A 13,302-nucleotide genomic window follows, 5' to 3' on the forward strand; every position below is an offset into this window, starting at 1 on the left:
GTTCTGATTGAGATAACAGGAGAGTTGTTTAAAGACAGCGCGTTCAAGTGATTTAGACAGGAACGGGAGGAGAGAGACAGGCCTGTAGTTTATAACATCAGACGGGTTGAGAGTGGGTTTCTTTAGGAGAGGGTTTACTCTTGCCTCCTTGAGACTGTTTGGAAAGTGACCAGAAGTTAGAGAAGTGTTGATGAAATGGGTGAGAAACGGTAGAATATCAGGAGCGATAGTCTGAAGGAGGTTTGAAGGGATAGGGTCCAGAGGACAGGTGGTAGGGCGGGCAGAGGTAATGAGGGTAAGAACCTCACTTGGAGAGAGAGGGGAAAAGGAGGTAAGTGTGTTGGTGGAAGGAGGGTCTGGTGACCCAGCGGTGAGTAAAGGTAAGTCAGAAAAAGAAGAGCGAATATCATCAACCTTTTTTTCAAAGTGGGTAACAAAGTCGCTTGACAGAAGTGAGGAGGGGGGAGGAGCTTTTGGAGGGTCCAAGAGGGTGGAGAAGATGGAAAATAGTTTTTTAGGATTGGAATAGGAAGATTGGATCTTATCTTGAAAGGAAGTGCTTTTTGCCTGAGAGATCGAAGCAGAGAAAGAGGAGAGGAGAGCCTGATAGGTTAGGAGGTCGTCACGGTGTTTGGATTTCCACCATTTCCGCTCTGCTGCCCTAAGGACGGTTCTATTAGCACGCAGTGCATCATTTAGCCAGGGAGCAGGAGGGGACTGACGAGCCTGCCGAGATGTGAGAGGACAGAGCGAGTCCAGAGTGGATGAGAGAGTAGAGAGGAGAGTTTCTGCAGCAGAGTTTGAGGCAGGAGATGGAACGAATCAAAGGAAGGGAGGGCTGAGAGCACCGACGAGGCAAAGCTAGAGGGGGAGAGGGAGCGAAGGTTACAGCGGACAAGTGCAGGATGAGAAGAGATTAGTTTGTTATGTTTGGAAAGGGATAGAGAGAATTAAATGAAGAAGTGATCGGATGTGTGGAGCGGGTTTACAGAGAGGTTAGAAGTAGCGCAGTTCCTTGAGAATATGAGATCAAGGACATTGCCAGCTTTATGAGTCGGTGGGGACGGAGACAGTGAGAAAGCAAAGGCGGTTAACAGAGATGTTAGTTCGTCTATCTTCCCCGTCTGGAGGTTGAAGTCTCCGAGAAGTACAGCGGGAGGGCCAGTTTCAGGGATGAGTGAGAGGAGATTATCTAATTCCTCCAAGAAGTCCCCCAAGGCGCCTGGTGGACGATAGAGAACAACAATGGTTAACTGTATAGGATGGGTTACTGTGACGGCATGGAATTCAAAGGTGGAAGGAGTGAAGTTAGGTAGCTTGAAGAGGGAAAAGCTCCATTTGGGAGAGAGCAGGAGACCAGTGCCACCTCCTCTGCCAGTGGGTCTGGGTGTATGGGAGAAGGAATATGCAGTGGAGAGAGCTGCTGGGGTGGATGTGTTGGATGGAGTAATCCAGGTCTCAGTGAGAGCAAGGAAATCCAGAGACTGCAGGGAGGCGTAGCCAGAGATGAAGTCAGCCTTAGGAACAGCTGACTGGCAGTTCCACAGGCCACCAGAAACTAGATGTTGGATCTCAGTGGAGCACGTGGGATAGACGAGAGCAGGCCGGTTATATCGATTAGGAGATACACGGGGCCAGTGATAATTGCGAGAAGACACATGAACAGGAATAGAGAAAATACACATGATTATAGCATGCGGGGCTAGAAAACTAAAGAAAAGAGAAATAAGACACCAGCTCGATCAGAGTAGGATTTGCCTCCTCTTTGCCTCCCTCGTGACTCCCGCAGGACTCCAATGTCTTTGTCAGTCTTACTCCCGCAGGACTCCAATGTCTTTGTCAGTCTTCGGCTGTCTGACGCTGAAGCTGACGCTCCAGGAAAAAGCTACCCGAAATGGACGCCTGATTGCTCAGTTCTCACAGCTGTAGGGCCACGCCCATCTAATTAGTTAACTATCTACAGCTGATGGGCGACAATAGACTGGCCATGCCTATATTAATGCAGGCTTGAGTGCTGAGACCTGTAAAGCAGGTTTCGCCTGAGCAGATCTGAGATTTAAAATCTCTCAAACGCGATTTAGCCGTTTACGCTACAATAACAATTTATACAGAGTCGAATAAATGAAACAGAGAAGTCTAATTAAACAAGAATATAACTTACAGTCGTTGCTGCGTCAATAGGTAATGTCGTCACCGGGTCCAGATGCACACTGAGTTCATCAGATTTTAAATGCGGTATTTAAATGCTTTTTAAGGTACAAAATGACTGAGTCACGCGGTTGTACTTCACGCCATCAATAGACTGGCCGTGCCTATATTAATGCAGGCTTGAGTGCTGAGACCTGTAAGACCTGTAAGACCTGTAAAGCAGGGTATACAACCTTTAAACCCGTCAAACAATGGCTTCTTAAAGCAATCATTGGTTTTATTGGTGGCTGAGGCATATGGCTCTGACTGGCCAGACTTTAAACTGAGATACTTCTAGAAAGGAACAGAACAAATGGCAAAGTCAACCCGTCCTGACTGAGTTTGTGAAGTTCTTGGAACCTTTCCGAGAGCTTTTCCGAGAGCTTTTCTTCGAACGGTTTCACTTATGCAAGATTGCTGTTGTTTTGCCACTGAGTACTGCTTGGTGTGAGCGAAGCTTTCCCCCTGCACTTAACCATGGCAGATGACCGACTGAGGAATCTAGAGATAGAAAGCACTTGACATGGATATTTTTGTCAAACGTTTTCCTGCACAGCACAACAACCATCGCCTTAAGCTATCTTAAAATAGACAGGTGATGTCTTTATGTCTGTGGACTTAAAGGAATTTTACTGTACTAGGCAAAAGTTAGCGTACTTTTATTTTGCCTGCTGTTTTTATATATATCAACTACAAAAACAAAACAACAAATTGTAATTCTTTTTAATATATTTTAATTTTTACTTTTGTAAAGCTGCACAGTCTCGTGGATTACTGGGCATTTTCCTTTTGTGATAATATTAATAAATCGTTGAAATGTATTTTTGTGTTTGAGAGTTTTGCGTAGTGGATTCTCCATCCTCCCTTGCCCCCCTGCAAAAAAACCTCTTGCCACCCCTTGTGAAGTGTTCTAGATTTGCCACTGCTTTAAAGATATAAGAAAATAAGCCTATTAAAGGATTGTTTAATATTTTGGCAAATAAGCCAAATTCTCTTTGTTGCTGATACCACTCAGCTGTCTGTAGCCTGAAGGGAATAGAACGCTCTACAGCCAGCAGACTATTGTCTTAGTAAGGCATCCAGGCTTTACTATAATACACTTTATAGGCAAATGCAAAAAGAAAATGTTTTATGAAATGTTTATTCAAATGATTGTTCGACAGCTTACTTGCACAGCCAGCTAAACTAAATGATCAGCTCTGATTATTTAACAAAACATTCATTTAAGAACCACTAGGGCAGCTTTCTCTATTTCCTGCTGGGGCAGAGGCTTCCCACAGCTCATTGGTGGATAAGTCCTTTCTCCCCATCCTGTTCCTTTAATCCCCTCACAGTGTGTTCAAGTGTTCTTCATGCACCTTCTCTTCAGCAACTGCAGATATTACCACATTCTTTACACCAGGATTAAACCTTTTTTTTTACATCTAATTTGGTCATCAGCCTTCTGTAAATATGACAATAAGAAGAGCCCGTCCAGACCGGGTGCAACATTTCCGTCCCCGCATGCACTGCCTTAAAAAGGTGGGTGGACATCCTCAGCATTACTGGTTTATTGTGCGCTTGCTGCTGGCATTTTATTCATGATAGTTTATTGGAAATTTCATTCATCATCTATTTTTAAATGATTTTAAAGTTTAAATTCTGGATTATGCTGAATTGAGCTTTTATTGAGGTAAAATAATATGAAGCACAGATGATGAGAAAGAAAGAAAAACAGTATAGGAACAATGAGCTTTTTAGTAACTTTACCCTACTCAATTTGTTGTCAGTAAACATTGTTTTTCCTTTGTCCAGTCAAAAGACAGATCTCAATTAGTAACATTTTTATGAATTTGTTTTAACATATGATTTGTTTGCCACCAAAAGAGCAAGGGCTTGTTAAAGATCATCTCTCATTGCACTTTAAAGCCAATTGACTTTGCTGCTTTGTGCCAGGTGTCTCTGCAGGGGAAACACAGGCTACACCTTCCCTGGAACACTCCAGTTATCAGCTTCAAACCCACTAAGAGTTGGAGGCAAAGGACAGATCAGGGCCAAAACCTTAACAGAAAAACCATAACCATTTCTCTATTTGATTGAGGCAGACAAATAGAGAACATTGTAAATTACATGTGGAATGTAATTAATTACATCAAAGAAATCACAAAAGAGTTATAAATCAATGTGTGCTGAACTTTGTCTATGTTGGAACACACATCATTGCATGACACTGTATGATTTACTAGTATCTTTTCCATTCCCAATATCGGCCCGTCCACACGGCGGCGTGCGTTGAAGCTTCAGCGCTTCATCCCATTCACTTTGAATGGGGTGACGTGACGCTTCGCCAAACTGCATTGTGGGAGCGTCTCTACGCATTGCTCGCGTTGCTCGCTTCAAAAGTTGAGCAATGTTCAACTTTTGAAGCTTCGACGGAAGCGTCAGCCAATCAAATCATATGCCAGTACAAGCTCTAGCGAATCAAACCGCGTGCCCTTGTGTCCGGGGCGGGAGATTCATGTGATTGGTTGTTGGTCGAGTTTCAAACACGCCCACCTGCAAGCTTCAACGCACGCCGCCGTGTGGACGCTGCGTATGTGTTATGTAGTTGTCTATATGTGTAGCAGACAATGTGTCTGTATGTGTAAACTGTACTTTTATATGTAGTATGACTTTTTTCTTTTTTTAAATGTATATTTTAGTGGGAATGCTGACACAGCAGCAACTATCTGTTATGCTAAGCACGAAATTATTTATTATTCCGCCGGGTTATTTTGCGCCTCTTCTTCTCCCACATTGAACATCGCAGAAACTCCGTTCAAACATCAAAACGTTCAGCTCGGTCGGGAATCGATGGCTATTACTTTTCTCATTCATAACTTTCATAATTCCAGAGATACATCCCATAATACATCCCATTTTTAACATTGAAGTCAATGGAGAAATTCTTCAGACTTCAACAATCTTCATGCAACTTCAACTGCTAACTTCTACTTCATACTTTCACTCAGAAACCTCATTCCAACTTTAAAATGTTACACATCCTTCTGACATTATTTGTGTAACACAACTTTTAAATCTAATTCTTACTTTTAGAGATATTAAACATTGTTCAGACCTTGGTAAAGAGGCCTTCTTCAGATTTTAGAGTGCGTGATGTCACAGTGGAGGACAGATTTAATTTTGCCTTCATATTTTCTTTTAAACTTGCCATAATTCCCAAACCCTACATTCCTGAGACATAATTTTTCATGACGAACGTAGGAAAACATCTCATAGCTTGAAAGATAAAAAAAGATTAAGCAAAACAATTAAACAAAATACTTCTTGAGGGTATGAAGTGACAAAAACTTTCAATATGTCTCCATTAAACCCCATTGTAAGTTCAGCCTCATCCCCACCACCACAGCAGCCGCACACCTTTAGTTAATCTGCCAAAAAGGCCACATTATTAACCCGAAAGTACACAAAAAGCACACTTCAGATGCTCAAGTTCCTTGACATGCTTCACGCTTTGAAATTTCACAGATATCTGTTACGGTTCTTTAACAAAACGTTCACATTTAAGAGGTTTATCTCTCATTCAGAACTATGAAAATGCTCTCACCATGGAAACCTCTGATCTCTGGACACGTCGTTAGCTCAAATATAAACATCTGTGTCAATGATGAAGCCATAGGAGCTTATATTATTTAATAGTTATCTATTTATTTTATTGTTCTTTTTTGTTTATGGTAAATCTTCCTTTTAATTCTTACTTAAGTTTGTCAAATAAGTTGTACCATGCCTCTGTTTTGTAAAGGCAGCCTTTGGGCACCGGGGGATGGGAGACCTGCTCATTATAAATCTGGGAAACAGGTGGTAGTGCGCGGCGCACCCGGTAGGCCTATGGTTTTTTACCATCGGCTAAGAACGAAGAAAAATGCTTGTATATGTGTATAATAAATTGCACTAAAGCGGCTTTTGCTCGGACCTTGATTTTACCCATGCGTAAGATTCGCTGACGGGTGCCTCAGCGGCTACTTTTTAGATTTCTTCAAATTCCGTTGCCATGGCAACACAATGCTCGCCATGAAACATGACTTTCTCATAACTTCAGTGAAAATGCTCCAAACAGCCCAAGACTTCACAGGTTTGGTAACGATGCAGCCATCAACGCATCTAAGCGTATTATGGGGTGTCATCAAATGCCATTGGCATGGCGACAGATCGTTCACCATCAAGTTAGTTCAAAAGTTTGCACTTCTCTCATCACACATTCAAGCCCCCAGTGTTCATGTATCATTTCAATCTAAATGATTCACTTTCTTCTTACACATTACATTTCAGCATAGCAGTTTAGCGTCAGCTTTTCAGCATAAAGCATTCCCACTAGCAATTTCTTCAGGAATTGCATTCTCTAGTTGTATTTGTAACACTTGGTTTACCTGGGAACCTAATTGTTGAAGGTGCAATATATGGCCCAAAGAATGATCAAACATTATCAATGTGAAGAGTTCACAGTGTTGACGTTGTGTCAAAGAAGTGTATCCAATATGCTGAAGAGATATCCTGGAATTAGCATGCTAATTGACTCAAGCTCTGACTAGTTTTGTATTGATCGCGTGTTCCTCGAGAGGCGATAGTGAGTCCAGTTAGCACTGCAGGATATTATTTCCAAGACGTGAGCTGGCAGGAGGATATATACAGTTACAGTACATGTTTTCACGAGGTGGAACAAGTATTGACACTTTGTGACCTACCTATTGCTTGCTGTTCCTTTACATTTTTAATTTAAAGTTGACACATTTTTATGGTGGCCGACACGAGAAACACGCCTCAATGGCACCAAACATTTTCATTAAGAGAAACACAATGCAGCTTCAGAGATGAAACAAATATAAAAAACAAAAACATGCCAAAACGCAGGCAAATCTCAGTCTTGTGCATCACTTTTTTATAGTGAGGCTACCTAAAATGTAGCATGCCAACTGCATTTTCTTTAAAAAGAAAGAGCCATGACATCATGGCATTTTGATCACACACAAATAATAAAATAAAGCAATCAAACCCTGAATTACTATAAAAAACCTTTCTCACTGAAATGCAACAAGCAATATCAGTGTAACATTTAATCTACATTACTGAACAAACTACACAAAAGCCCTCCCTGTTGTTGTTGTTGTTGTTGTTGTTGTTGTTGTTGTGGACTTCAACTGAGTTATAGTTCACAGAAGAAGCTGAAACATGAGTTAGTGTCTCCTGCTGACGTCCCGGTGCTCTGGTTTCAGCTGGAGGCCGTGGTGGTGGAGATGCAGAGCGGGGTGAAGGGCTCAGAACAGAAACTCAACGTCACCACCATCCCTCATGTGATCACTGGTGAGCCTGACACACACACACACGCGCTCGCAATGACATGATATAAAAGGGTTGTGTACAACCTGCATGCTTACAGTTGGAGAAAGTGCAGTTTCCCTCTGCTGTACTGAGCAGCATGAGTAGCCTTATTTTACTTATCATTTAGTTGTATGGCTCATACACTCAAAGGTAAAAAGGAGATTTAATACCACTTTTAAATAATGTATCAAGGTTGTTTATTTATTTTCTTTAAATCTAGATACAAATATTTAAAAGACAGCATACTTATATTTTCACACATATTGATGATTATTATTATTCTGACCCCATTATGGTAATTAAACGCTTTTTCTTACCATATTTAGTTCAATCCCTAAATGTGACATCCTTTTAAAATTGTAATGATTGTCACTTCCGAGAAAAAGACAGAAGATGACTGGTTGAACGTAAAACTCTAATATACTGACCTGCCAGCCATGATGGCCCTCCATCATGCTGAGTGAGTGCAGACACTGACTGGCTGCCTGCTTTCTAAGCTGCTAATACAGGCTAAATACAGCAGCTTATTATTGGATGAGATCTGGAAGGTGCTTTAGCCTAAGTGGCTTATCACTCCATTCTAAGAGCAGCGAGGGAAAGGTCAGCATGGATATACAGTATGGGCTAACCCCCCCACCTGCTACTGTGAGAAGCAGGTGGGGAAATGATGTGTGGTGCAGAAGCCAAGCAATGTGATTCATCTCCAATGATTGTTACCCAACATTACTCATTCATGTTGTCATGTCTCTGGCTGATGCTGCCTGGTATTTTGTCCCTCCAGCGTCCCTACAATCACTTTGCTTTACACTGTCCTTTTCTGTCAAGTTTACAGTAATTAAAGGTGTTGGAAACACATTATTGAACTTTACATTTAGACTTAGGCCCTGTGTGACCCATTACATATGGAACATTTACCTACAGATAATACTTTTGCTTGGAAACTTAGTTTGGGAATTCTCCCTTTGCCATTGTTTTTATTTTAAACATGATGTCTTTCAAGATTGCAAAACACAACCTATTTCTTTTTCCAACTACATTAAACAATTATTCCAATACATCATAAAAAGTCACATAAACATCACTATTCATTATATTAATTAAAAATTGAGGGCATTATGACCACGATACAGAAAAGAAAAAACAAACACAAACTATTCAGCTCATTAACAGTTAGTTAAAGTGACCTGGCACTTTGTGCATCAGTTATGTCCTTAAATAGGCTTCATCATTTTCATTCTCAAAGAATGCTTATAGAAGAATTATTTGCATAACTACATGGCAACAAATTATAATACTAACACTTTTATGGCAAACTGTCTATCAATGCAACGTTGTTCTGGACCAACATGATGTGACAAACGTTTTATTTTGAGGGTGGAACACTGCATAGCCTACGTTTAGCCACACAATGACATACAAGGTCTGGAATAACATTTATAGAGTTGCCCAAACAATGAATTATCTTTCATTTATCCCGACCAAAACTTAATGACACTCCCATTAGCATATGCTTTACGTTGCTATAAAATGCCAAATGTTAGCATGCTAACATGCTAAACAAAGCCGGAGTGTGTGCAGTAGGTGCAGTGTGTGAGCTTCTCTCTGTTTCATCACAGGTAAAGACATCATTGCATGGATTACCAACAAGATGAAGTCCACTACAGAAGGTATATTACAATACAAATCCAAGATTGGTTTCTCAAAACATGTCACTCCACATGTCAGTAATTTAAATCTAAAACGTATCCTGCGTTTTCGTCTTTTGTTTTCTTAGTTATGTTCTCTGTATTTTATATGTGTGTGTTATGTGTAACGTTGCTGCCTTCTTGGCCAGGTCGGCATTGAAAATGAGATTTTATCTCAATGCTTTTATCTGGTTAAATATAGGTTAAATAAAAACGTATCCTATCCACATGTCATTGGCTGCCTCATCATTAGTTTCTCCCCCCTGTGTGGTGCAGAGAGTGAGGCCTTTGGCACCATGTTGGTGGCCTACGGCTACATCTACCCTCTGCAGAACCACAGGAAGCTGGTGATGTGCAACGACTCCAGCCTCTACCGCTTCCAGGTACTGTACTCACTTCTTCTTTTGGTGCCTATAAGAATCCTTGTTGCATTTAAACACATTAGGGTACAGGATTCAAATAGTATAGCTTGCCTTTTTTAACAAGACTGTCTGATTGATTGAAAAGTTTATTAACAGCTTGTATATTGGGTACAGTACAGTACAGCTCAAAACATACAATTGTTAAGGGGATGCAGACCAGAGAAAGACTTTCGTCTTGTTTACATCAGGGTCCCCCATTTCCAATTCATCATATAATTTAAGACATATAAGACATATTTGACATACAGATGGCTTATTTACAATTTACATACAGGTGGTTTTTTACATACAGATTGCTTGTTTACAATTTTCATTTTAGATTTCGTTCTAATACATCCTAACCGGACATTTAAGACATACCAAGTCTACAGATATACAGTTAGTAACAGAGTCTAAAATGCGAGTATATACATAGATGGGGGGGGAAGCTGTCCATTGAACGACAGGTTGAGATTTGAACCATTACCGGGGCCAGTTTTGCAATGCTCTCCTCCGAAGGTGCTCTTTAAGAGAGGTTTTGAAGATAAGTATAGTTTTACTTTCCTTTACAGTTGTGGGAAGAGCGTTCCACCTTGATGTGGCATAATTGCGAAACGTGTATTCCCCCTTTTTTGTGCCAAATCTGGGTTTCACATGATTTGTGGAGCTCCCTCTGGTGTTATGATCATGGTATTCCTTGACCTTTGGGAAGAATTTTGACATGTACATGGGTACCATAGAGGTGTAGTGGATCTTGTAGACCAGGCCCATTGCAAGTAGCTGTACTCTGTCGTCTACTCTAAGCCATCCTAGGTTGTCAAAGTGGGCAGAGGTGAGGTGGGTTCTAGATGAAAGGTCAAGCAGTAGTCTGACCAGTTTATTTTGCGATGTTTGAAGTTTTATTTGTAGCGCCTTGGAGGTGCTATGGTACCATGACGTGCAAGCATAGTCATAGTACCCTTGAATGAGTGCTCCTGCCAGAGTTTTCAGGGTGTTTTTGTTTACCAGAGAGGAGATCCGGTATAGGAATCTAGTTCTTTGATTGACTTTTTTTATTACATTGGATGCCATTTTGTCACAGGAGAGGTTTGCCTCAAGAATAGATCCTAGGTATGTCATTTCCTTCTTACTTGTGACAATAATGTCGCCCACTGCAACTGAGAAGTCGTCGGATTTGCTGAGATTATGTTTCGAACCGAAACCTCACCTCCTCTTAGACAGTTTATCATCATGCGCACAACTGCAACTAGGATAACAAGAGGTGCAGCGAGAGGAGATTGCGTTATTCCACTCAGGAACAGTTCTTTCAGTCAGTCTTCATTTTCTGATAGAGCTGCACAGAAATGGAACTCAATCCCATCTACAATCAGAGACCAGACTACGTTTAGTTTATTTAAATCCCAACTCAAAACATGGTTAGTGATGAATCAGTTCTGTCTACTCTGCCTGTGTTTTTTGTTTTGGTCATAAGAGTCTACTGGCTCCATGTGTTCTGTAGCAGAACAACCATCTGCAGTTAAAACACACCATAGTTCCATATAAACCTTACATTGTAACATAAAGCTGCTCATGATACACAAACCGTGTTACAAGCAGATGTTGCACAATGAATGTAAGAAATGTAGGAAGAAAATAAAACTGGACCGTAGCCGAGCCTGAAGCTAACAGCAAAATAATAATATTGCTATGTTCATCTTGTGTACAGCAAAGATCTCAAGTATGCAGTGTATCAGATGTTAAGGTGTTCATGCAAATGTTATTCATACATCTATCAAAGATTACTAATGCTGACTTTCTAATCTAAACCCTTTCAGACCCCATACTTTTGGCCCACACAGAAATGGGTTGCAGAGGACTCTGACTATGGTGGGTGCAGTCGTATTATTACCGAAAGATAACCCTAACCCTAACCTTTCTGTAGACTGAACTATCATGTGAAACTGGTTTCTAACGGATTATGGTTAATAACATCAATTGTACACTTCGTACATCTTTTGTTTGTCTGCCTGCAGCCATTTACCTGGCAAAGAGGAACATCCGCAAGAAAGGCATGCTGGAACCCTACGAACAGGTTTGTGTTTAACAGCAAGTATAACAGTGACTGAGTGTGTGGGTGCGTAACAAATGTGCTGCTGTCGTGTGTGTGTGTGTGTGTGTATGTATGGCAGTGGCGAACCGTGTCTATCACAACTGGACCTTCTGTAGACACACACACCCTCCGCCGCTGCCGATTCGACCCCGATCCTGATATCGTATAGCTTAAGGGGGAAGGGCAGCCGTGAGCATATAGGAAACCCCCCCGGGGTCTAGACACTGGTGCTGATGTTGAATATCTGGATTTGATGAGGAGATGAAGAGGAGGTGTGATGAGGTCTTGGGTTCGCTCTGCACTGGATATGATGAAAGGAGGTGGATGGGGTGGAGGCAGGCTGCAGCATGAACACCTGAAATCACAGCTGAGAGGAGAACCATTTGAAAGTTTGGCTGCAGCATGCTGATTGGCTGCTGGAGATTGAGGGGAAATGTAATAGGTTAAAGAGAACGCCCGTGATGAACTGATTATAATTATGCAGCTGCGGAGTGAATTCATGTATACCCAGTCTTCCTGAAAGAACTTCATATGGTCTCTTGATTCTTCCCTCACAGCAGCATGATTGTCTCTGTCTTTTAAACAGGCACATTACAACCACCTCCATGAATGGCTGAACCACAAGTGGGACTTTATCGTGATGCAGGCCACTGAGCAGTACAAGTATGTGAGGGGGAATTTTCATTAGGAGACATCCTGTGTACAGCATTAAACTTGTAAATGTATAATGTTAGTGTGAGCGCTCTGGCTCACACTGGGGTTTAAAATGATGGAAGGCGGATTGTGAAAACAAACAAAGTTTATTGCAAAAATATCCGGGTGGCCGAACAACTAAAAAATATTTAACAATAAAATCCTCCTCTATTCCGCGAGGCGGCTCTGTGTCGGTCGGTCCTCTCAGGACCCAGCCGTAGGGAGACCAGGGACAGTTGCAACACTTTTTGGGCTTTTCCCCAATAAGTAAAAAACCATTTACAATAGGATAGCCATTTTGCTATATTATACATTATCAATATGTCAGCTACTGAAACAATGTATTTAAGATGTTTTTATGAAATAAGTACAGGTTGGAAAATGTTTTGTTTTTTTTAAACTCAACTGTTACAACTGTCCTTGTGTACAGGGACAGTTGTAGCACATGCCAGGCACGGTTGTAACATGTTAATAACGGTTACCTTTTTTCACACTGCATGACAACGAATAGGGAAAGCTGTCAAATTCTAAAGCAACAAGATTTGAATGGGGTTTCACACATCCTCCAACAAACAATGAGCAATGAACAGGATAACAGATAACACACACAGCATCATCATCCTCTGTGAAGGATTAAACTGTTCTCTGAGAGGTGCTTCTACCTTAATGATGTAGACCTACCTCCTTTGAGCTGAGACCATAATATAAATCAGCTGCCTCCATCAGGTAGTCTCTCAAAAGCATCTCCTGCTCTGTTGAGAACACCTTCTTTGGTGTCTAGTGGCCTACTCTTGGGGGTGTTTGTGATCCCTGACTCTCCAACCTCAGCCTCCTCTTATGGAACCGGTACAGGGTGACATGGCATATATCCAGGGACTTTGCCACTTCCCTG

At 41.4% G+C, this 13,302-nt stretch overlaps 1 protein-coding gene across 1 annotated transcript; it reads left to right on the forward strand.

Annotated features, from left to right (window-relative positions):
• Nucleotides 1–3,639: 3,639 nt before the first annotated feature.
• LOC117551494 (regulator of G-protein signaling 9-like) lies at nt 3,640–12,405 on the forward strand. The gene is made up of 7 exons (XM_034224411.1): nt 3,640–3,708; nt 7,437–7,524; nt 9,159–9,209; nt 9,504–9,610; nt 11,443–11,494; nt 11,641–11,699; nt 12,304–12,405. The coding sequence occupies exons 1-7, from the start codon at nt 3,640–3,642 to the stop codon at nt 12,403–12,405; spliced, it is 528 nt and encodes a 175-aa protein (XP_034080302.1).
• The last annotated feature ends 897 nt before the right edge of the window (nt 12,406–13,302 follow it).

The sequence above is a fragment of the Gymnodraco acuticeps genome, unplaced genomic scaffold, assembly GCF_902827175.1.
Source record: "Gymnodraco acuticeps unplaced genomic scaffold, fGymAcu1.1, whole genome shotgun sequence".
NCBI classification, from domain to species: Eukaryota; Metazoa; Chordata; class Actinopteri; order Perciformes; family Bathydraconidae; genus Gymnodraco; species Gymnodraco acuticeps.